General features: G+C 38.2%; 1 protein-coding gene across 1 annotated transcript in view; it reads left to right on the top strand.

Annotated features, from left to right (window-relative positions):
- Positions 1-11,952, top strand: part of ATP6V1A (ATPase H+ transporting V1 subunit A) — a gene marked incomplete at its 5' end in the record, with an annotated part of 30,842 nt that extends 18,890 nt beyond the window's left edge. Inside the window, 7 exons of the mRNA XM_079704868.1 lie at positions 3,597-3,719; positions 3,813-3,927; positions 4,524-4,587; positions 6,474-6,677; positions 7,782-7,876; positions 9,870-10,041; positions 11,802-11,952. Of these exons, the coding sequence (XP_079560994.1) occupies positions 3,597-3,719; positions 3,813-3,927; positions 4,524-4,587; positions 6,474-6,677; positions 7,782-7,876; positions 9,870-10,041; positions 11,802-11,894 (866 nt within the window). The 3' untranslated portion in view covers positions 11,895-11,952. The remainder of the gene's footprint in view (positions 1-3,596; positions 3,720-3,812; positions 3,928-4,523; positions 4,588-6,473; positions 6,678-7,781; positions 7,877-9,869; positions 10,042-11,801) is intronic.
- Between the last annotated feature and the right edge of the window lie 11,293 nt (positions 11,953-23,245).

Here is a 23,245-nt window from a genome sequence, read left to right as displayed (position 1 = left end):
ATTGGCAGGCGGATTCTTAACCATGGGGCCACCAGGGAAGTCCTAACCTTGAAGTCTTATAACTTTATTAGGATATATCCCTGTATTGATAGTTCTGATAATTTTTTCCTGAGACATAGTGTACCTTTTCAATTTATGAATATGTCTTTTATTTTGGAAAATTTTTGAGAATTGTTTCTGAAACTTATTCTCTTCCATTATGGTTTTTTTGTTTTCTTTTTTTTTTTTGTTTTTTTTTTTGCGGTACGCGGGCCTCTCACCGTTGTGGCCTCTCCCGTTGCGGAGCACAGGCTCCGGACGTGCAGGCTCAGTGGCCATGGCTCACGGGCCCAGCTGCTACGCGGCACGTGGGATCTTCCCGGACGGGGGCACGAACCCATGTCCCCTGCATTGGCAGGTGGACTCTCAACCACTGCCGCCACCAGGGAAGCCCCTCTAATTCTTTTTATTTAGCCTTTTATCCATTTTTTAACAGGGTAATCAACGTGTATTCTTTGTATTGCTTCCAATGAAGCCTTTATGTCCTTCTAGCTCTTTGCTGAGTTCTGCTGGCTCATGAAACATCTTTTGTGATCTTACTGTATATTCTTTGAGATTTTTATTTTGTGGTAGGATGCAATATTAAGATTTTCTTTTATTAATTAATTGTGGTCACAGTTTTCATTTGTTTCTTGGCAGTTTCATTGTTGTACTCTGCTCTTCTGTCTCTTTTTTTCTTTTATTTTTGTTTAGTTCCTGTGCTGATGTTTATTATTACTATTAATCATCTTTGCAGGAGATGGGAGGGAATGGTTGTTACTATGGTCCAGGGTAGCAGGAATTCTTCCTGGTAATCTGTGAAGTTTGTTATAGCATAGAGTTGTGTAAGTTATTTTACTTTTTCTTTCCTGCCAACAAAAATCCACAGCTACAAGGCCACTTACAATGAATTCTTTCTCTTCTACCCTGCCTCATTCACTTTTTACTTACTGAAAAGGAGTGCCTGCCTTTGTTTTATTTGTCCCCATCTCTCTACTTCCCCTTGATGCCAAACTGGGTCCAAGGAACCCCTGCCACTAGCCCTGTACCCCTTTTACTGTGTTCCAGACAACGGATTCTTGGTTTTGCCCCTCAGGATGTACTTCTGGTTTGCAAAAGCTTAATCTGAGATGTGCAGCCTCAGGTGAATTCTTCGTGTCTTTCCACCCCCTTGTTTGTTTTTTATCTCATTTAGTTGGCTTTCCTCATTATTTTGTTGTAAAGCTAAACATGGCCCCTAGTTTTTGACTATGGAGTTTGTGTTTCTATATTTCTTGTTCTCCTTGTTTGGTGGTTACTCGTATGAGGAGAAGGAGAAAGTGACATACTCATCTACTATTTTAGGACAAGAAGTCTACCTACTTCTTTTAAATGGCTGCACAGTATCCCTTTGTATGGATATATCATAATTTATTTAACCAGCATCCTTTTAGGGGGCACTTGGATTATTGATAATTTTTTTGCTCCCACAAACTTCACACCATAAAACATTCTTAAGCATGTTTTTTACACTGTGGCTTTGTATGTTTTATGTGCATGTTTCTTTGTATTTTTGTCAGGTAAGTTCTTAGAAGTAAAATTGCTAAGAATACAACTGTTAATTTAGATTTTAGTTTCTAATAGCTCTTGAAAAGGAATAACAGTGGACAAGAATTCTGCTTCTTCACATACTCACCAATGCTAATTTCTTCAACACTTTCTTATGATCATTATCATACAGAAAAGTTGAAAGAATATTACAGTGAATACCCATGGACCCCACACCTAGATCTGATCGTTAGCATTTTACTGTCCCTGCTTTATTAGATGCCTATTCGGTCTGTATTTCTTACAGTGAGCTAGCATCTTTTCTGTGTGTATTAACCATTTGCAAACTGCCTTCTGTCCATTTTTGTATTGGTAGTAGTTGTTTATCATATGGATTGGTAAAGTTCTTTGAAATCAGTCTTTCATCTGTTACGAATTGCAGATATTGTCCTAGTTTGCTTATCTTTTGATTTTGAGGGTTTGTTTTTTTTTTCTTGTAGGCACTGATATCTTTAGGTCTATGAAAGTGGTCTATGAGACCTCTTTGAGGTTTAGTCATGTGTATCTGTCTCTTCTATCAAGTCTTTTTAATAAATACATACACACAGGCATTAGTGAATGTTATCACAGAGACATAGTGTACTTGTATAAGAGAGGATCTGATTCTACCATCAGATTGAAATATGTGATAATTACTGTGTTTTTTAAGCCTTAATAATGATAAGTGGTATTTCTTAAAGACTTTGTTCCTTGGATCATGTTTTGGAAGCCTAAGTCAGTATTTTTTATTCTGAAGGATGTAATATGATAAATAGTAAAGTTCTGAGTTTTCCAGCAACTATTTTGTTTTACTTATATAAGCATCTGTTTCTTTACTGGTAAAATAAGGGAATTAGGGCAGTAGATTTGGGGATGCTTATGATGTAGCAACAAATACACATTTCTAATATCTTAGAGTTGTATAGTACTTTGTACTTTGCAGAGGGCATTTATAGAAACCATTTCATCTGATATGTACCGATAGATAGGGTGAGAGTTATTCCATTTTCACAGATTAGGAAACCACACTGGGAAATGAAGTTATTTTGCTAAGATTAACAGAATAGGAAGTAGAACCCAGGACTTCTTTCTGTATATTAGCTTCTTCTAAGTGGTTTACTGTATGTGATTTTACAGGAGAGGACCCAATCTGCATAGCAGAATGATCTGGATAATTAAGATTATTACTCACGTTAATAACACTTGTTAGGGCTTCCCTGGTGGCGCAGTGGTTGAGAGTCCGCCTGCCGATGCAGGGGACACGGGTTCGTGCCCTGATCCAGGAAGATCCCACATGCCGCGGAGCGGCTAGGCCTGTGAGCCATGGCCACTGAGCCTGCGCGTCCGGAGCCTTGTGCTCCCCAACGGGAGAGGCCACAACAGTGAGAGGCCCGCGTACCGCAAAAAAAAAAAAAAAAAAAAAGATTTAAAAAAAATAACACTTGTTATTTTTGAAAAATAACCAAACAAGCTAATTAGTTGAAGATTTTTTTGATGCCTATGTCTAACTATCTCAACAAAGAATGGGAGGAAGGTCTTTTCCTACTTTTAAAAATGTATACTAGGCTATGATAAACCCAAACATCAAATTGCTCAATATAATAGACATTTATTTCAGATGATCAGGGCAGTCTTCATTATTCTGTCATTTTTGGGCTGGGACACAGGCTGAAAAGAGCTCTTTCATTTCAACACATATCTTCCATGGGTCCTGGGAGTTCTCACCCTCTCAGTAAGCCAGAAGGAAGAAGTAGCATGGAAGGATGTGTGGCTTGCCTGGTGGTGGAACACATGACTCTTACATTCCATTAGATAGGGGTCAGTTACTTGCCACATCTAAATGCAGAGGAGGCTAGACAATATAATTCAGCTGTGTGCCCAAAAGAAGGAGCACAGATTATGATGAACAGCTAGAAGTCTTAGGAACTTATTGCTTTAAATTTTTCTTAAGGGTGAAAAAGTCAGGATTATACTTTATAGGATTATGACTTGTAATATTCTTCCCAATTTAGGAATTACACTGTCAGAATATTTCCGTGACATGGGCTATCACGTCAGTATGATGGCTGACTCTACCTCTAGATGGGCTGAGGCTCTTAGAGAAATCTCTGGTCGCTTAGCTGAAATGCCTGCAGGTAAGTCTTTGTGTTGCTTATTACATAAGCAAGACTGTTAGGATTTGGGGATTGGCTTAGAACCTCTCTTTAAAATTTCTTTTCATTTTTCAGATAGTGGATATCCTGCATATCTCGGTGCCCGTCTGGCCTCATTCTATGAGCGAGCTGGCAGAGTGAAATGTCTTGGAAATCCTGAGAGAGAAGGGAGTGTCAGCATTGTAGGAGCGTAAGTATCAAAACTGTGCTTTTTATAAGAAAAAAGGTTATTTATTTTAAAGAGACAATATTTAGCCCCCCCTGAGAGCAGTGATTCTTAACCAAGGTTGCACTCGAGTCATCCAAGGAGCTCTTTAAAATGCACATGTTTAGGTCATCTCTACATGTTCTGGTTCTATAGATTTGACTTGACTGATTTATTATATTCAAGTCACGATATCATAGAAATAATTTAGAAAATTATAGACATGTTAAGGTAAGACTGTATCATGATAAAAACAATGTGAAGATTCACGATCCCCACATAAAGCCATACGTTGTTCTCAGACCTTTTCCTTCCTTCCTGCTTCATCTGTTTGATTAGAATAGTGACACAGATTATAATTAAACCTGTCTCATTTCTCAAACTAGAAGGTGTTTAATAGTTGTCGTTCTTAATTTTCAACTTAGTACTGGTTTTTATTTAAGATTTTTGTATAAGATTTTCTTTCCAAAGGTCATATTTCTAAAGTTATTTACATTAAAATTGACTTGCAAAAAATTGCTTTTATATACAAGTTATTTTCCATAAGTATTTCTAATGACTTTTTCTTCTTTTAAATTTAGAGTTTCTCCACCTGGTGGTGATTTTTCTGATCCAGTTACATCTGCTACTCTTGGTATTGTTCAGGTATATCTTTCCCTAGTGTAGTCAGCTTCTGAGCTCCACCCCACCCCAGGCTGTCCACATCATTGTGAAATATTTCATTTGGTCACTGAAGAGTAGGCAGTGGTAAAGTCTGTTTTAGCAACATTCTTACTACTGAAAGTCTTCAGTGCTGTCTGTTCTTTCTTAGCTCTTTATCTAGAGTTTATAATAGACTTAATATTCTGTAAGTGGAAAATACATTCGGGTAGCAAAGTTTTATTCGTGTTAGAGTAATACTACACTTTGAGTTAGAGTAACCCTATGAGTAGAAATAAATGGACCCAAAAAAGATATAATGGGGCTTCCCTGGTGGCACAGTGGTTGAGAGTCCGCCTGCTGATGCAGGGGACACAGGTTCGTGCCCCAGTCCAGGAAGATCCCACATGCCACGGAGCGGCTAGGCCCGTGAGCCATGGCCGCTGAGCCTACGCGTCTGGAGCCTGTGCTCCGCAACGGGAGAGGCCACAACAGTGAGAGGCCCGCGTACCGCAAAAAAACAAAACAAAAAAAGATACAATGGCAAAAACCCCATAGAAGTTTCTCCTCGTGGTATGGTCCAAGGCAGGTAACGCTATTAGAGGGCAGCTCTTTTCCATTCCATAGTAATCCAGAACCAGCACTTCTTCCACCTTGGGCTCCACCTAGCCTGGTAATTGTCTGCATCTGGCTGGTACAGGGGGACTGTGTAGAAGGCACACCTACTTTGGGCTCACGCCTGGTCACTCCACTCATTCTGTTAGCCACACCCAGATGAAAGCAAAACTTAGAAAGTGTAGTTTCTGCCTAGGCAGCTTCCTAGTGACAAGGGCATGAATTCTAGTGGATAGCCAGCCAACTTGGCCATTAAAAGTAAGCCTGGGGGGGGTGCTTCCCTGGTGGTGCAGTGGTTGAGGGTCCGCCTGCTGATGCAGGGGACGTGGGTTTGTGCCCCAGTCCCGGAGGATCCCACATGCCGTGGAGCGGCTGGGCCCGTGAGCCATGGCCGCTGGGCCTGCGCGTCCGGAGCCTGTGCTCCTCAGAGGGAGGGGCACAGCGGTGAGAGGCCCGTGTACCGCAAAAAAAAAAAAAAAAAGTAAGCCGGGGAGGGGGTGGGGTGGGGGGGATGAACTCGAAAATTGGGATTGATACGTATACACTAATATGTATAAAATAGATAACTAATAAGAACCTGCTGTATAAAAAATAAATAAATAAATAATTTTTAAAAAGTAAGCCTAAATGAAAGATGTATATAAATCAGAGCTATAATTTTTTTAATGTTGATACATTTAAAAGCATATGTATTATTCATATGGGAAAAATAGAATATTTGCCTATATTTCTGTCAGTTTCAGATAAAAGGAAGTGGCAGAGGCTAAATTTACAACTTTCAAGATGTTTAACCTTTGCTAAAATTTTGAATTTTTAATTACAGGGAAATGGGGAGCAAAGTTAGGAACGCATAAAATACATTTGTATGTTTGGCCTCAGAAAAATGACTGTCAGATCTTTTAGGATTGGCCCTTAATGATATGGAACTGAATTTATTCAGAACATTTAGAGGTTTTCATTAAAGTGAAGTATCTATCTTAATAAGCATTTTCTGGTTCATCTGTTTATATTGCACCATCATAATCTTCAAAGGAGTCAGTGTTTTGCTCTCAGATTTGACATACTATTGAGGAATTTTTGATTTGTAGATATTACCCATACTGAAATGAAAAGAAATACATTTTCCTATTTGCAGTTTTATTCTATTTCATTTATACTTGTTATATACTAAAAAGATAAATAATTTGACCAGAAAAGTATAGAATTGCATATTTAGGACAAACAAATATATTTCAGTACTTCATTATGTTTTGTTTTTGATTTTGTCTTTAAATAAGGTGTTCTGGGGCTTAGATAAGAAACTAGCTCAACGGAAGCATTTCCCATCTGTCAACTGGTTGATCAGCTACAGCAAGTACATGCGTGCCTTGGATGAGTACTATGACAAACACTTCACAGAGTTTGTTCCTCTGAGGACCAAAGCTAAGGAGATTCTGCAGGAAGAAGAAGACTTGGCAGAAATTGTACAGCTTGTGGGAAAGGTAGGTTGTAAAATCTTGTGGAAGACAGGTCTGTGAGTTGCACTGAAGCTTTTTAAGGACAAACAGAACCTTGGATATGCGGATTCTTGCTGGGAGAATGAGTATTTATTAAATATTTTTTAAACTAATAGAATTTTAGATTATTCCTTTATCCAGCAGATATTTGAGGGACCTGCTTGTGTTATGGAAAGTAGAAAGATGACTGGTGTTTAGATTATTATTGAATAACAAACCACTCCGACATATAGTGGCTTAAATAGTGTTTTTTTGCTCATGGTTTTTGGGGTTAGTGGGCTCAGATGAGAAGTCTTGCTTGGGTCCCCTCATACAGTTTTTGCAGTCATATGGTGGCTGAGACCATAGTCATTTGAAAGTTTCTTCCCTCACATGTCTGGTGCCTGGGCTAGGATGACTGGAATAGCTAAGGGTTGGCTGGGCATTTCTCTCTCTATGTGGTGTTTCAAAAAAAATCAGCCTATTTGTGTACCCATGTTCATAGAAACATCTAAGCACTAAAAGGTGGGAGCAACCCAGATGTCCTTTGCAACACACTTGTGTGTGCACGCGCACACACATGCACACACAATGGAATTAATAATCCATTTCAGCCTTGAGAAGGAAGGGAAATTCTAACACATGCTGCAACATGGATGAACCTTGAGGGGACATTATGTTAGGTGAAATAAATGAGTCACAAAAAGACAAATACTTATATATAACATATCTGAAGTAGTCAAGTTCATAGAAATAGAAAGTAGAGTAGTGGTTAACAGGGACCGGGAGGGCAGAAGGAGAGTTGTTATTTAATGGGTATAGAGTTTCAAATTTGTAAGATGAAAAGTTATGGAACTCTGTTTCACAACAATGTGAACATACTTAACCTACTGAACTACATTTAAAAATGGTTACGATGGTAAATTTATGTTATATGTTTTCACAACAAAATCCAAAAAAGAACATCAATCAGGAAGCAGTTATGAAGTGAATTTATTAATGATAGGTGATCATGTGTTGATTATGTGGTTTCTGCATGCTAACTGATTAGAACTATTGGTCCCACGTTGTGGCAGTAAATTTCTAAAAATGTATTTTTTCCTCTTCTAGGCATCACTAGCAGAAACGGATAAAATCACTCTGGAGGTAGCAAAACTTATCAAAGATGATTTCCTTCAACAAAATGGATATACTCCTTATGACAGGTAATCTAGCCTGATTTTCTTTTTTTAATTTGAGGATATTCTATCAGGTTTTGAAGAAGGAGCTGCCTACACATTAAAACCCTCCCCTCGGGGCTTCCCTGGTGGCACAGTGGTTGAGAGTCCGCCTGCCGATGCAGGGGACATGGGTTCGTGCCCCAGTCCGGGAAGATCCCACATGCCGCGGAGCAGCTGGGCCCGTGAGCCATGGCCGCTGAGCCTGTGCGTCCGGAGCCTGTGCTCCGCAACAGGAGAGACCACAACAGTGAGAGGCCCGCGTACCGCAAAAAAAAAAAAAAAAAAAACCCAAACAACAAAACCCTCCCTGCCTTTTTTTTTTCTCATACAGACACACTCTGACTCAGTGTATAGGTTTATTTTATATTTTCATAGCAGACATCTAGTGATCCACTATGTTCCCTTGTCTTGAGTTGGCTCATTTTTCCAGTTATGACAGTGTTTTCACTCATTATCCAGCCATCTTTAATTAGATTAAATTGTGGCGTAGTGTACGGAGCCTGGGGATCGTTGCCTCTTTCAGAAGTTTTTCTCACTACCTGTTACCACAGCCTGTGCCTCTTCTACTCTTTTCCTAAATAATATACTTTCGTGCCTCATTTCCCAAGAGTTCTATTCTGTTTGTTTGTTTGTTTGTTTATGGCTGCGTTGGGTCTTAATTGCTGCGCACGGGCTTTCTCTAGTTGCAGAGAGCGGGGGTTACTCTTTGTTGCAGAGCACGGGCTTCTCATTTTGGTGGCTTCTCTTGTTGCAGAGCACAGGCTCTAGGCATGTGGGCTTCAGTAGTTGTGGCACGTGGGCTCAGTAGTTGTGGCTCGTGGGCTCTAGAGTGCAGGCTCAGTAGTTGCGGCACACGGGCTTAGTTGCTCCGCGGCATGTGGGATCTTCCTGGACGAGGACTCGAACTTATGTCCCCTGCATTGGCAGGCAGATTCTTAACCACTGCGCCACCAGGGAAGCCCAAGAGTCCTATTCTTTTTCTTTCTACTGAAGTCCCTGTTGGACGTCTCACCAGTCCCTGCTACTCCTGCCCAGTGCTTGTTTTTCATTATTGTCTCTGCTACTTCCATGGCTTATTTAAAAGTTCCCATTTCTTTTAAACTTTGATAATTTGAACCCTTTCATCATAGGCTAGTTTTTCTCCCTCAATCATATTTGGCCCCATATAAGACTGAAACTGTGGAAACTGAACACATAGGAAGATTACCAGAATGTAAGACAAGCAGAAAATATGACAGTATAATCAGTAAGGCTCAAAAAAAGTCTGTTTCAGGAACTTAAGAAGCTCTAAGAACCATCCACACAAAGATAACCCCACAAAGGGAAAATTATTTGAAAAGAGTGTAAGAGAGTGTGCATGAAATTGTGTATGCAAATAAGTTTAAATGAGTTGGAAATTTGATTAGAATGCATGTGATGCAAGTTGAATATTAACTTGTGTCTTCATTATTAAAAGATATGTGTAAATGAAAGTGAACACATTAATGGAGAAAGGGAATGCTTATTAACTTTAGGAAATTACAGTTCCCTGCTTTCCTATTATTTATTAAACCTTCACTGACTGTCACAAGGGAGTCTTTACAACTCAGTTATTTTACCATTTGGGTAACTGCTTTAACTGCACTGTACAAACACAAACCCTCAGAGAGTCATTAGATTGTAGCAGTACTGTTTCATTGTTCTTCCTGTTTGATTGTGTTAACAAAAATTAACGTCACTCTTTAAATAAAGGAATTCATAGCTCCATCTCTCCATCCACCCCCTATTCCTGAGACATCTCTGTCCAAAAACTCTGGTTAAGTATTATTGATCTTTTCCACTATTCTTTTTTCATTCCTTATGTATCATGCAATAAATATAAGTAGTGTGCATATCTAAATAAAGATGTTAATGCTCTGGTATTTTATAGATGAAGAAAAAACTATGAACTTCCTTGGATTTTGTTTTTGTTTATTATTTTGACTTTCATTTATCCTAGGTTCTGCCCATTCTACAAGACAGTAGGGATGCTGTCCAACATGATTGCATTTTATGACATGGCCCGCAGAGCTGTTGAAACCACTGCCCAGAGTGACAATAAAATCACATGGTCCATTATCCGTGAGCACATGGGGGAGATCCTCTATAAGCTTTCCTCCATGAAATTCAAGGTATATTTGTTTCTACCATAAACTTTTTTTAGTAGTAAGTGTGTCTTTTTGATTTTTTAAAATATTTGGGTCCCAAACCTGGTGTGTGAAACTGGCATTTATCATTTTCATACATGCTCGGGTAATGTAAAACCAGAAGAGACCTCAAAGCTATGTTCAAATAGGAATTCACATGATAAAGATTGTAGTATGTCATGTCTAAAATAAACGCTGACGTGTTTTCCCTTTTGTCTTAAGTGCCAGGCAATTTAGAGCTAAAATCATTGCTAAGCAGCAATTACCTTACCTCAAGTGCCTGTTAATATCTAATCCCAGCGCTCTTCTGAAACGATTTCTGCTGCTTACTTCAAGTATCCTATTACACGTCATTTTTACTTTTAAGTAGACTCTCATTCTTTGGGAGGTACACAAGACATAAATAGATAATTAAGTGAAATTATCTGTAGAAACTCAAATGTGTAAGATTGTTTTTAAAATACTTGATCAGTCGAGTTGTATTTAATTATTTCTAAGTCATGACATCCAAGTATATTTACTAATCTCCTACTGAGAAATTAAGAGTGATTCTCTGAATGTGTATGTTATGTATATAGTGTTTGCATTATAGATTGGAAGTAAATTTGTGTAGACACTCACTGTATCAAGGATTTAAAAATATTCACACCCTTTGAGTCCTGTCTTTCCATTTCAAAACTTATAACCCAAGGAAATAATTAGAGATTTTTATATGGATGTATGTAGAAGATTGTATATTAAACTTTTAAATGTCATCCAGAAGTGAACAGAGCCATTGTGGCATGTACATTACAGCAAAAATATTATAAAGGCATTAACATCTTTTTTTCAAAGAATATCCAAAGACACAGGGAAACGCTTATGGTATAATTAGTGAAAAATTTGGTTGCAAAGAAATTCCATATGTAATTTGATCCAAATTTTATTTTTAAAAATTATACATTCATGGGAAGATGATAAAAAATATATGCAATAATATAATAGTGATGACTTCTGGTAGTATAACTAAAGGTGCTGTCTTTTTTCTGTTTACAGGTACATTGTATCAAATTAACATTTCAGTTGTTCTTTAATATCATTAAGTATTTTTCTATAGCACTATTTTGTGGCTGGAGAATAATGTTTTCCTATTCTTAGGCATTTAGGAAATTTCCAGTTGTTGGTATGGACAACTTTGTTCATGTAGTTGGTTTTGTGTATTTTCCTAGTATATGTTCTCAGAAGTGGAATGATTGGGTCAGAAGGCTTAAACACTTTAAGGTTTCTTTCATACATTTTACTCAATTAAGGTCCTTTCCATACAGATTTTAAATGGGGTGCATTTTGAGGTTATTTTAGAAATTTTACTCCCCCATCCCAACGTGATACTACCAGACCTTGAATAGTAAATTCTGTTTTGATTAAATTCCAACTATCATATACACAGAGAGGAATGCATCTAATACACATTGCTGCATAATTTCCTAATATTTTGCATATTGTTGAGGGTAAATCCATTGGTTGTTGAATACAGTTAGCAAGCAAGACACAAGACAGAAATTTTGTCTTCTGTTTGGTTGGATGACTACTTTATACATTTCTACCCTTAAAGGAAAAAAGAAAAATAAGGTTAATTCTGCCTCCTGCCTGTGTTTTACCAGTGTACCTCAACCTAGTACTCAAATATAGTAAATATAAATAACTCACTATTTGTTCTGAAAATTATTTTCCAAAGGTAAATTGAATTCTGTCATGTCTTCTTTCAGGATCCAGTGAAAGATGGTGAGGCAAAGATCAAGGCCGACTATGCACAACTTCTTGAAGATATGCAGAATGCATTCCGTAGCCTTGAAGATTAGAACTGTGATTTATTTCCTCCTTTTCCTCAGCAAGCTCTCATATGTGTATATTTTCCTAAACTTCTCATCTCAAACCCTTTGCTTCTTTATTGTGCAGCTTTGAGACTAGTGCCTATGTGTGTTATCATTTGTTTCCCTGTTTATTTGGTAGGTCTTATATAAAACAAACATTCCTTTGTTCCAGTGTTTGAAGGGCCTCCCTGATCCTTTCTCCAAAGTGGTGAATGTAGTAAATAGGATATACAATGGCTATACTACTGTAAACGTGTATGTAGGGTGACGTCTCTCCTTGTCCTAGGTTTGCCCTTTCCTCATCGCCATTAAATTGTAAACAGGACTACTGCATGTACTCTCTTTGCAATGGATTTGGAATGGAAGGCCAGATTTCTATACATTTTGTCAGGTTCATTGTGAAATGACTCAATATCTGTGTGGTAAAGTTATTTGCAGCTTAGCATTTTGCTAAGTAACCTACTTTGTAGGAAGTAATTACTTTTTTAAAACATGAATAATTAATGTTTCTATTATGTGTTGCTTCCCCCAGTATAAATCAAGAATATTTGTGGGAAACTGTTGAGAACTGTACTGTTTTTAAAGCAGGCATTTGTGGGACTCAGCACAATAGATGAATCAGTGCCCTCTAAAAAAGTGAAAAAGGAGCCAGGTGATCAAACTTAGATTAACATCATCTTGTTGAAGCCTATTTTACTTCACTAGGAAAAATTCGGTATCAAGGACTATTATACTACATTACTAGGAAATTCTTTTTAAAGTTATGTTTAAAACAATCACCAAGAACTTGATCCACATCACACCCTCTTTTTTTTTCCTCAAACGTCATAGAAGCCTAAGCTTCTAAGAATCATGTGGCAATGTGATGGGCAGTAAAATGCCACAGAGAAGATATTTAGTAGTGGTTAAAGGCTCTTAGCACCTTTAAGGACCAGCTGGGCTTTAGTGATTCTTGGGGCCAGAGTGGCATTATGTTTTTACAAGATAATGACATGTGTCACATGTTTGTTTGTTTGCTAATTGAATTTTTGAACAACAGCTTCCTGATTGTAAAAAATATTCTTCCATGTGGTTTTTGATTCACTGGCTCAAAAGATTTCTCAGAATACCTGTAGCGGTAGCAGCATAACAGTTTCCATTCTGTTTCATAGGGATGAAGTTAATTCTTATATCTGCTGATAACAGAATCTGGGTCATGTGAAAAAAGATCATTTCCTCCTATCTTTTAAGTATATGTTTTAAAATAAAAGCTTCTGTGTTTGTATGATAAGGCACATTAGGTAATGTATTTCTTTTGGTCTGTTAAGGAAAGATGCAGTTAGAGAATTCAGCTATGTTTGTTTAAATCCTTGCAGATTACATGTTCTTACAGTGGCCTGCTGTTCAGGATAAGTATTCTGCCATGTATCTTTTTTTAACCTTTCAGAATAGTGGAAGATAAAAATTGTGCAGTGATTTGTTGAGACATGGATATAATGGTGCTGCTGAATCAGTTTGCTTTCCAATGTGGCCTCCTACCCAGAGGCCCAAAGACCAGTGGAAATTAAAAGAATTTCAAAAACTTTCAATTCCTACCTTAAACCTACCAGCAAACTAGGATTGTGTTAGTAATGAATGATATGACAAAGAAAGTTTGACCAAGTTTCTTATGTGTTTTTCTGAATTTGAAATGTACATTCTTACTCCTTTTTAAGAATGTTGATGTATGGGTGTGAAGATGCTAGAGAAACTTTGCTCAGAGCCTCATTGTAAGTGTCCCTTCACCCATATGTTGTAGAATTTCACATTGGTCATTGATCACATTTCTTTAGTAAGAATGTGTTAAAGTTAACAACAGTCTTTTAAAAAGATGATGCAATTCTCTATTTATTGTGCTGTGCCTGATCCTAAGTGGAGCCAGTTAACAAGTTTCATATGTATTTTTCCAGTGTTAAATCTCACACATTGTACCCTTTGGAAACTTCCTTCCATCCTGACGAACGAATAGAAGAGGTCATATATAGTGCTTCCTTATCCTTGAGGTTTCACTATCTTTATGTTAAAAGTTGTGTATAATTGTTAAAATCAAAGAATAAAAAGTGGATTTAAATTAACATTTTTCCCTTTTTTTGTGGGTGTGGCAAGATCTGCTAAAAAAAGTGCCACCTTATTGTATTTTGGCTTGTTTCCAGTATGAACTTTAAAGTTTTTTATTTCCCTCTTTATAGATTGTTACTTAAGATCATGAAATTGAATTGGTGCCCTCACTATAGACTGCAAAAAGTCCTATAATCATGTACCACTGTGATTTGGAAATATAGTACATGGAATCCCATAGCATTCTAATATTAACTTTAAATTGAAAAAATGAATGGTTTCTAAAAGTAGACTTATAAATGAAAGGAAATCAGTGTACTCATCTCTACTTTTGGCAAATGAACTAAAGCTTTGTAATTCGTAATTCTGCAAGCCAAATTATTTAAGATCCAGTGTAGCAACATGGATTTTATTTCCTTAAGTATATTTTAAACAATTTCTAAAGGAGTAAGAAGCAGTGTGAAATGAAAAACTCTACATTACCAACTTTATGTAGAGAAATACTTAAAAATTCATGGGAAAGTTTATTCATTATAGAATGGGTGATTTTTAGTCTTTTTTGGTAATACAATATTTTCAGGTTATTAGTTTTAATGTATTGCCACAATATAAGAGTATGAAGAAGGGAACCAATTTTCCCAGGTGAGGTATGATAAAATGCCTCTGAAGTTGTTCTAAGGGCTCCCTTTTAGTTCGAGTTCCCCAGAAGTTGACACTGAGACATGTATTTGCATGCAGGCAGTTTATTTGCGATGTGATCCTAGGAAAACACCAGTAGGGGAATAGAGAATTAAGACAGAATTGAAGGAAGCCAATACGTGTTCTTATCAAGCAAGTCAACATTTTGGAGCACCATCCTGCTGGGGAGTTGTGGGAACAACTGAAAAATATGCACCTCGTTATATTCCACCTGGGGTGCAAAGGAACTAGCATCCTTTCAGCATCATTGATTGACAGCCACCTGCTGTCAGTCGTCCACTGAAGGCTGTTCCCACAAAGACAGGGAGAGTCAGTGCCCAGCACATGAGTATAAGTAGATCGGGCTCTGGTGGCCACAGGAAACCCTCTGCAAAGAGATTTAGGTGCCGGCAGTTGGGAGGTCAGCTGGTGGGCACTGAAATGGTACTCATGGCTGAAGAGATTTGGGTGGGGAACTCATAGCATCTGCTTCAGGCCTCTTAAGAACACAGGAAAAAAGGATTGTTCAATCAATAACTGAAAAGCCATTGTTCTGCAACATAAAGAAGCACCCTGTGAAAGGATCCGGGACACTCTTTGAAAAGAGTTTTTAAAAGAGCATCTCTTCAAAGAGAAAAGATGTCTTTTAAAGAGCAGATAGTACACACACCAATTATGATTATAAATAGGCAGATGTGGGGTTTAATGCTCCCGAAAGTAAAGCAGGTTCTTGGATTAGTGGGGATTTTGATCATATATTCCAACCCCCTCATAATACAGAAGAGAAATGGAAGTTTAACTGATTTGCCCAGTGTCACACAGCCACTTAATATCAGAATTCAGACCTCCTGATTTCTAGGGTCTCTTTGTACTCAATCATACTGTACATCTTTTCCTTATTATGTACTTCTCATTCAGAACCAAGAAGTTGGGTTTATAAATGTGAGACAGATAAAGTAATCAGAAGAAAAGTAGGGAGAAATGACTGGCTAGCCAAGGTGCTTGTGGACATTGTCATGACTCATGAAAGACCTGAACAGGCACCTCACAAAATCGTTGAATAATGATGGTCAGCTTCTAGTCATCAGGAAAATGTGAATTAAAATTACCACGAGATACAATTTTATATACACTAGAATGACTAAAATGGAAAGGACAGAGAATATCAAGTGTTGATACAGATGTGGAGCAACCAGAACTCATACATTTTTGGTGGGAGCATAAATTTCTACAGCCACTTTGGAGAACTACTTTGGGTGGTATCTACAAAGTTGAGTTAGTAATACCTAATACACAATAGAAATGCATACATACATGTTCACAACCAGAAGATATGACCCAAAACGTTTATAGCACCACTATTTGTAAGAGCCCCAAACTGGAAAGTACCTAAATGGTAGTATGGAAGAATGGATAAGTGGGTTGTGGTATATTCACACAGTGAAATACTATATAGACGTGAGAGTTAATGCAACAACATGAATGAACCTCACTAATAATGTTTAAAGAAGCCAAACAAAAGAAAGTATACTGTATGATTCCATTTATATAGAATTCAAAAGCATAAAACTAATATATGGTGTTTGAAGTCAGGATAGCAGTTACACATGTGGGGAAGGGAGTGTCATCAAGAGGGTGGAATATGGGGGCCTTCCAGGGTGTTGGTAATGTTTTGATTCTTGTGGATCCTGCCATACATGGGTGTGTTCATTTGGTAAAAATTCACACACATGATTCAAGCACTTTCCTGTATGTATATCATACTTAAATAATGTTTACCAAAAACATTACACTTAAGGGATTTCTATTTATTTAAAGTAGTTTCACACTAAGATATGTAAAGTGGTGGTTTTAAAGTGCTTTTGAATTTTACCTAGTAAAATGATCACATTTTTGTTTGTTTGATTTTTAAATGTGCACTTTTCTAGCAGTGGTGATAGATTTGAATTTTTCAATCCAGGAGCTCTCAGTTCTGTTTGCAACAAGTAACTTACTTTGCCAGACAGCTGACCAGGATTTGGGGAAAGTACGTTCTTGGAACAGAATGAAGCTAACCAGACCACACAGTCATAGAATGCAGACACTGTTGGCTTGTTAACAGTGCTATAGCCAGTCGCATGCAAATACGTATTCAGGTGTCCCTGAATACACATCACAGCCCTTAAAGCAGCAGTGGATGACTGTTAAAAGCAGCTTTGATGTTTTAAATATAGATGTCTTAATGAGCTGTTTCTCAAACTTGTCTGAATATAGGAAATATGGGACTGTGTTAATGATACAGATTCCTAGGCCCTGCACCAAACCAACTGAATTGGAATCCATTCTAGGGAAAAGGTATAGGAGTCAATTTAATAAATATCCCACATAATTCTTACTATGGGGCAAGTTTTAGGACATAAGTGTCTTTATTCAATGCTTAGATATAAAAGGTAACCCAGGAGACTTAAATAAGTGTTCTCTGAATGCTAACAGTTTTACCACAATCTCAGTATTTTAAGATTTTACTGAACCATTTATCCTTTAAGACATCCCCTGTTGGCCTTAAAGAATGCTCTACTGATTCATGTGTATTCTGACTCATTTAGATTCAGAATTGTCTGGCAGTAAGACAAAGTTTTCCTAAATCACGAAATTTGAGCAATAATAATTGTTATACCTATGGATTTCAAACAGGATTCTGTTACAGTGGTTTCAGGTATTTACTGCATGGACTAGCAGTTTCTCTTCTGCTTATTTCTTTGTATGCAGGAGATTTCAGAAAGGAATCAAAATTCTGTGATATATTTGAATTTTTTCATACACAGGCTTAATTTGTAAATAAAATGATAGAAGAATATAATTTAGTCTCATTTTTAAAAAACAGCATTTGTCCTGGGATTTAAAATTCCTTTTTCTTTAATCCATTACAATAATTTTTTAGTTTGATTTTCAACCATCATCTGAACAGCTCGTATACTTTTATAACTTCCAAGTAGTACATCTAGCATTTACTAGATGACTTAAAATAGCACTGAGTTTTAGACATCTTGTATAAAAGCCACGTTACTTTCAATCACATAAAATCATATTCATGGCCTTTATTTTTATTTATTTATTTATTTATTTATTTATTTATTTATGTCTGCGTTGAGTCTTCGTTGCTATGCGCAGGCTTTCTGTAGTTGCAGCGAGTGGGGGCTACTCTTCGTTGCAGTGCACGGGCTTCTCATTGTGGTGGCTTCTCTTGTTGTGGAGCACGGGCTCTAGGTGCACGGGGCTTCAGTAACTGTGGCTTGCAGGCTCTAGAGTGCAGGCTCAGTAGTTGTGGTGCACGGGCTTAGTTGCTCCAGCATGTGGGATCTTCCTGCACCAGGACTCGAACCAGTGTTCCCTGCATTGGCAGGCGGATTCTTAACCACTGCGCCACCAGGGAACTCCATGGCATTTATTTTTAAATTGCATGCTTTATTTCAGTCTTTATAAAGACCTTTTGACACTTGTCCTAAAAATATGATTTAGGACAGTATTTTCTCAAGCATGGTATTGTAGGTTGGGTTCTTTGGAAACAGATGCTGAGATAGAGATGGAGGTACAAGTTGCTTATTTGGAATCAACACAAGAAAGGAAAGGGGTGAAGCGGGATTGGGCAGAGAGGAAATCAAAATACAAAGCAGGTTTGGCAAAGCCTTAGCCACTCCAGTGGGGAAGCGCTGGAGGAAATATTGCAGATCAGAGTTGACATGCATCAGACTGAGACGGCCAGGCCTTAATACCCCAGTGCCTCTCTCTCTCTCTCTCCCTCACCTCACAGAATCCCGGTTCAGGCTGCCCTGTGAGGATGTGACCTCAGGTGAGGTGGCATCTGCAGACCTAGCCTAGAAGGAGCTGACAGCTGGCAGCTGTCTGCTGACCACACTCCTGGCAGCTGACCAACAAGTCTTTCCTTGATGGGGGATTGCACAGCACAACTCTGTGCCCATGAGGTAGTTTTGGGGGAGAGACAGATGTATAGTGTACATTTTAATGTACAGAGGCAAAAACGTACATTTTTGCCTCTGTACATTAAAATGTACTTCATGAAAATGTACTTATGAAATATGTACATTTTCATATGTACATATGAAAATGGACTTCATATCCAAGATTTCAAGCATTTGCTTAGGGAGGAGGCCAAACTAGTAAAAAAAATTTTTTTTGAGCCATTTCTAAAGAAAAATATTAAGTTCAGAAAAGTGCAGGCAATAAGAAGATATGGCCAGATCATGAAGGCAGTCTTCAAACCAGAAAGTTTAACAACCCCTACAAGTGAAAAGCCGGACTCTTTTAGTGCTTGTTAAAATGTCAGTGCTTACTGAATACTTCTGAAAGGACCAATGTTGGCCTGATTCCATATAGAAATTCATCATCAAATCAAAACTCTTCAGGAAGTGACTAATTCAAAAATAATAAAACATATTTCTTCACATTTGAATCATGTGACTTACCTAGTCAAATAGTTAAAATTAAAAATTAAATAGAATGAACCGACAAGAACCATTTCAAATATATTTCTTTCTTGTAGCAGCACCTCTTGGTATTACTTAGATTAAACTACCGCGAGGTAAGCAGTAGTTCTGTGATAAACATAATTAAATAAATCTCTGGTATTTATAGATTTGCTCAACTAAGAAATAACACAATGCACCTCTGCAGCTGCTTTGTGTCTTTGAGGTGTCTTTTTGGGCTTCCCAAAGGGAATTTTGCATGTGCCACACTGCCTGTATTTTAACCCAAATTCAGTGACTAACTTATTTGAACCCTCCATTCATTAGATTCTTAGTTAACAATTCTTTGCCCATAAAGAAAGGGCCTATGTCATAGCAAGAGTCACTATACATTGTCCTCAAAATGTATGTTCATGAGAAACTTAAATTAATCCCTAGAAACTTTGTAAACAGAAACACAGGCTATTGAGTCTGTATATTGAGCAGAAGGGGAAACATGCACCTTGATTTTACAGCAAATTGGGTTGAAGTATAAGCAATATCCATTTAAATGTTATGAAGTGAAGATTTTAAAATTATACATCATTAAAATAACTTACTTCATAAACATAACAGAAGCCAAAAGGATGGGCTTGCTCTTTTGGAAAAGAATTCCTGAATTACAGCTACATAATATGTTAAACTAAAGGTAAGTGTAATTTCTTTCTAAGCTTTGAAACATGAGCAATTCTCATTACTGTCCCCATCATCTCCTGAGAAATTTGTTCCAACAATTATCTCATACTTAAAATATCATCAGTTGGGACTTCCCTGGTGGCACAGTGGTTAAGAATCCGCCTGCCAATGCAGGGGACATGGGTTTGAGCCCTGATCGGGGAAGATCACACATGCCGCGGAGCAACTAAGCCCACGCGCCGCAACTACTGAGCCTGTGTTCTAGAGCTCACGAGCCATAACTACTGAGCCCACGTGCCACAACTACTGAAGCACACGCACCTAGAGCCTGTGCTCTGCAAGAAGAGAAGCCACTGCAATGAGAAGCCCGCACACCACAACGAAGAGTAGCCCCCGCTCGCCGCAACTAGAGAAAGCCCGTGCACAGCAACAAAGACCCAATGCAGCCAAAAATAAATTAATAAGTAAATAAATAAAATGTAAAAAATATATATATATCATCAGTTGCTCCTGTTCCAGTAGTCTCTTTCCCCTTTATCTAGTAGCAGGGATAAAATATCATGGTCAGTAAGAGCATAAGCTCTTAAATTAGATGGTCCAATTTCAAATCCCAAGTCTGTTACTTACTAGCTGTATGACCTTGGGCAGTCAAGTTAGCCTCTGTTTTCCCATCTGTAAAATAGAGATGATAAAAATATCTACCTGTCTTAGTTAGGGTTAGGTTCAGCATGAGTGACAGAAATCCAAAACAAAGTGGTTAAAATAAGGTTAAAGTTTATTTCTTTCACATAAATGTAAGCATTCCAGTACTTTACTCAGTACTTCAGGTACTCAGATTTGTTCTTCATCCTCAACATATGTCTTTCATCCAACACAGCTGCAGCTCCTGCCATTTAGGCCTGCATAACATATCCCAACCATCAGAAACAAGAAGAATATGTCCTTCCCTTTTTTTTTTTTTTTTTTGCGATACGCGGGCCTCTCACTGTTATGGCCTCTCCCGTTGCGGAGCACAGGCTCCGGACGCACAGGGTCAGTGGCCATGGCTCACGGGCCCAGACACTCCGCAGCATGCGGGATCCTCCTGGACCGGGGCACGAACCCGTGTCCCCTGCATCGGCAGGCGGACTCTCAACCACTGCGCCACCAGGGAAGCCCCTGTCCTTCCCTTTTAGAACATTTCTATTAACATAAAATTGGCCAGTTATTAGTTACAAGGCCACACCTATCTGCAAAGAAATTGGGAGATATATAGTTTTTATTCCAGGTAGCCGTGAGCCAAGACAAAGATCAGGGTTTCTCAGTGACGGTAGCATCATCCTTAAGGGAGTTCTGGAAATTTGTGAAGGTCTTTAAAATTTGTCACAATGAATGTATGTGTTTGAGTGTGTGTGTGTGTTAAAACTGATGGTGGATTTAGATGTTGTCAGCCAATCCATCTACCTTAACATCCTCATATTTCACTCAGTAGTGAAATAGCAGCCACTGATGATCATTGTCTTGATTAGGGCTGCCCAATAGAACTTTAAGTTGATGGAAGTATTCTACATCTGTGCTGTTAATATGGCAGCCACTAGAGTCAATAGAGCACTTGAAGTGTGGTAGTGTGACTAAGGAACTGAATTTTAATTTTAATTGATTTAAATTTAGCAAATTGTGGGTGTGCTTACTGTACTGGAGAGCACAAGTCTAGATCCATTATTTCATACTTGTGATATCCAATTTCATCATTTCTTCTATATTTATTAGCTTGGAATTTTCTATATAAAAAGGACTTGCAGGATGGTTTTAAACTAAATTCACATTGAAATTTGTTTGGACCACCTAGGTAGTGTGAATATGGTCTGCAAAGCAGTGTAATGGTTGGTCTATAATAACAAAATTTCAAGTATGCGTTCCCCAACTCACCTTCTAATCTCTTACAGGTGAGAGCATGGGATGGGCTCTCTTCAAGTTCATGCCCAGCTTTATGAGAAGGTGGTTTCCCATTAGACTCTCCACATTGGGACTTTATCTTCTGTCATTCTCTTCACCAGGCCTTGTAAACTAAAACTTAGTGTTTGGCCAGATTCAAAGCAAAAGCGTCTTCATTACTTCACCCATGTTTCTAGGTTCCTTAGATACTGGCCTGATAATTCTTACTATCTTGTCAGCTCTCTGATAATTTACAGAAGATTTTTGAAAAAATATTTTATAAAGCATTTGTAGTTATTCTTAGTGGGAAAGTTGGTCCAAGTAAGTGGCCCACCCTATCACCAGAAATACAATTAGAACTCTACCATGTTTTCTTTAAACCTCACAACAATTCTAAGAAGGGATTACTATTCCTCTTTTTTCCAGATAAAGAAGCAGATGGGGCACATAGAAGAAACTTACACACAATCATACAGCTAGTGAATATTAGAGCCAGAATTTAAATTCACTTCTATTTTGGGAATTCCTTGGCAGTCCAGTGGTTAGGACTTGGTGTTCTCACTGCCAAAGGCCTAGGTTCAATACCTGGTCAGGGATCCCACAAGCTGCAAGGTGCAACAACAACAACAACAACAAAAAATCCACTCTATCTTGCTCAAAGCTTTTTCCCTTATCTACCCAACAATATGCCTTACGCAGAGTGAAGACTTTTGGTAACTTTTCTGAAAAGTAATTTAACCTTTTTATTTTGCTTTTTTAAAGTATTAGTTAACGGTGAACCCGGATGCTAAATAAAAAGATGTTTGAAGACTAGAATCCGGTTGTTTTTGTTTTTTTCTTTTTGGTGCTGGAACCCGGGATCAAATCCAGTTTTATTTTGAACAATTATATTAATGACAACTACCAAAAATGTTCTGGAGTTAGAATATGCAACTGAAGGAAATGGTGACAGCTTAGGAAAAAAGAGAAAAGAACACAAATAAAAATATTACCTGTAGTTGATCCTGTTGGTGAACTGCCCATAGTCCATTTACCAGGCCGGTTCACTGCCTCCAACTGAGTGTTGACCGCTAAGATGCACAGCAGCACACTTGTACTGAAACTTGCCCTCAACCAAAAAGAGCTGCCACATGTGGCAATGCCTGGAAGGTTAAGCATTCTGTGCCTGTGCTCTCCCACCACCCCACGCCCGGTGGTCCCAAGCCAATACGAGGGTATCAAAGACCAATCCTCTTGCCTCAAGGTGAATGTCATCATGTGTGCCTGTGATGACATTCATGCTCTAGAGCTCCCTGTGGGATCAGGATGAACTTCAGCTGCACCCACATGAGTGTCTACTTTGCCTCTCCTTTCCTGCTTCCCTTATAAGTTTCCCCTAAGCAGCACTCCCTCAGCAGGTCACTTGTACGGGAATCTCTTTCTCAGGTTCAATTTCTAGAGAATGGAACCAAACACATCACCTTCCATTTCCTCCCTTTGGACCATTTTCTCTTCCACAGAATTTCTCACTGAGTAGAAATAACTACCAGGATT

Source organism: Hyperoodon ampullatus, assembly GCF_949752795.1.
Source record: "Hyperoodon ampullatus genome assembly, chromosome: 5".
NCBI lineage: Eukaryota > Metazoa > Chordata > Mammalia > Artiodactyla > Ziphiidae > Hyperoodon > Hyperoodon ampullatus.
This window is presented reverse-complemented; position numbering and strand designations above follow the sequence as displayed.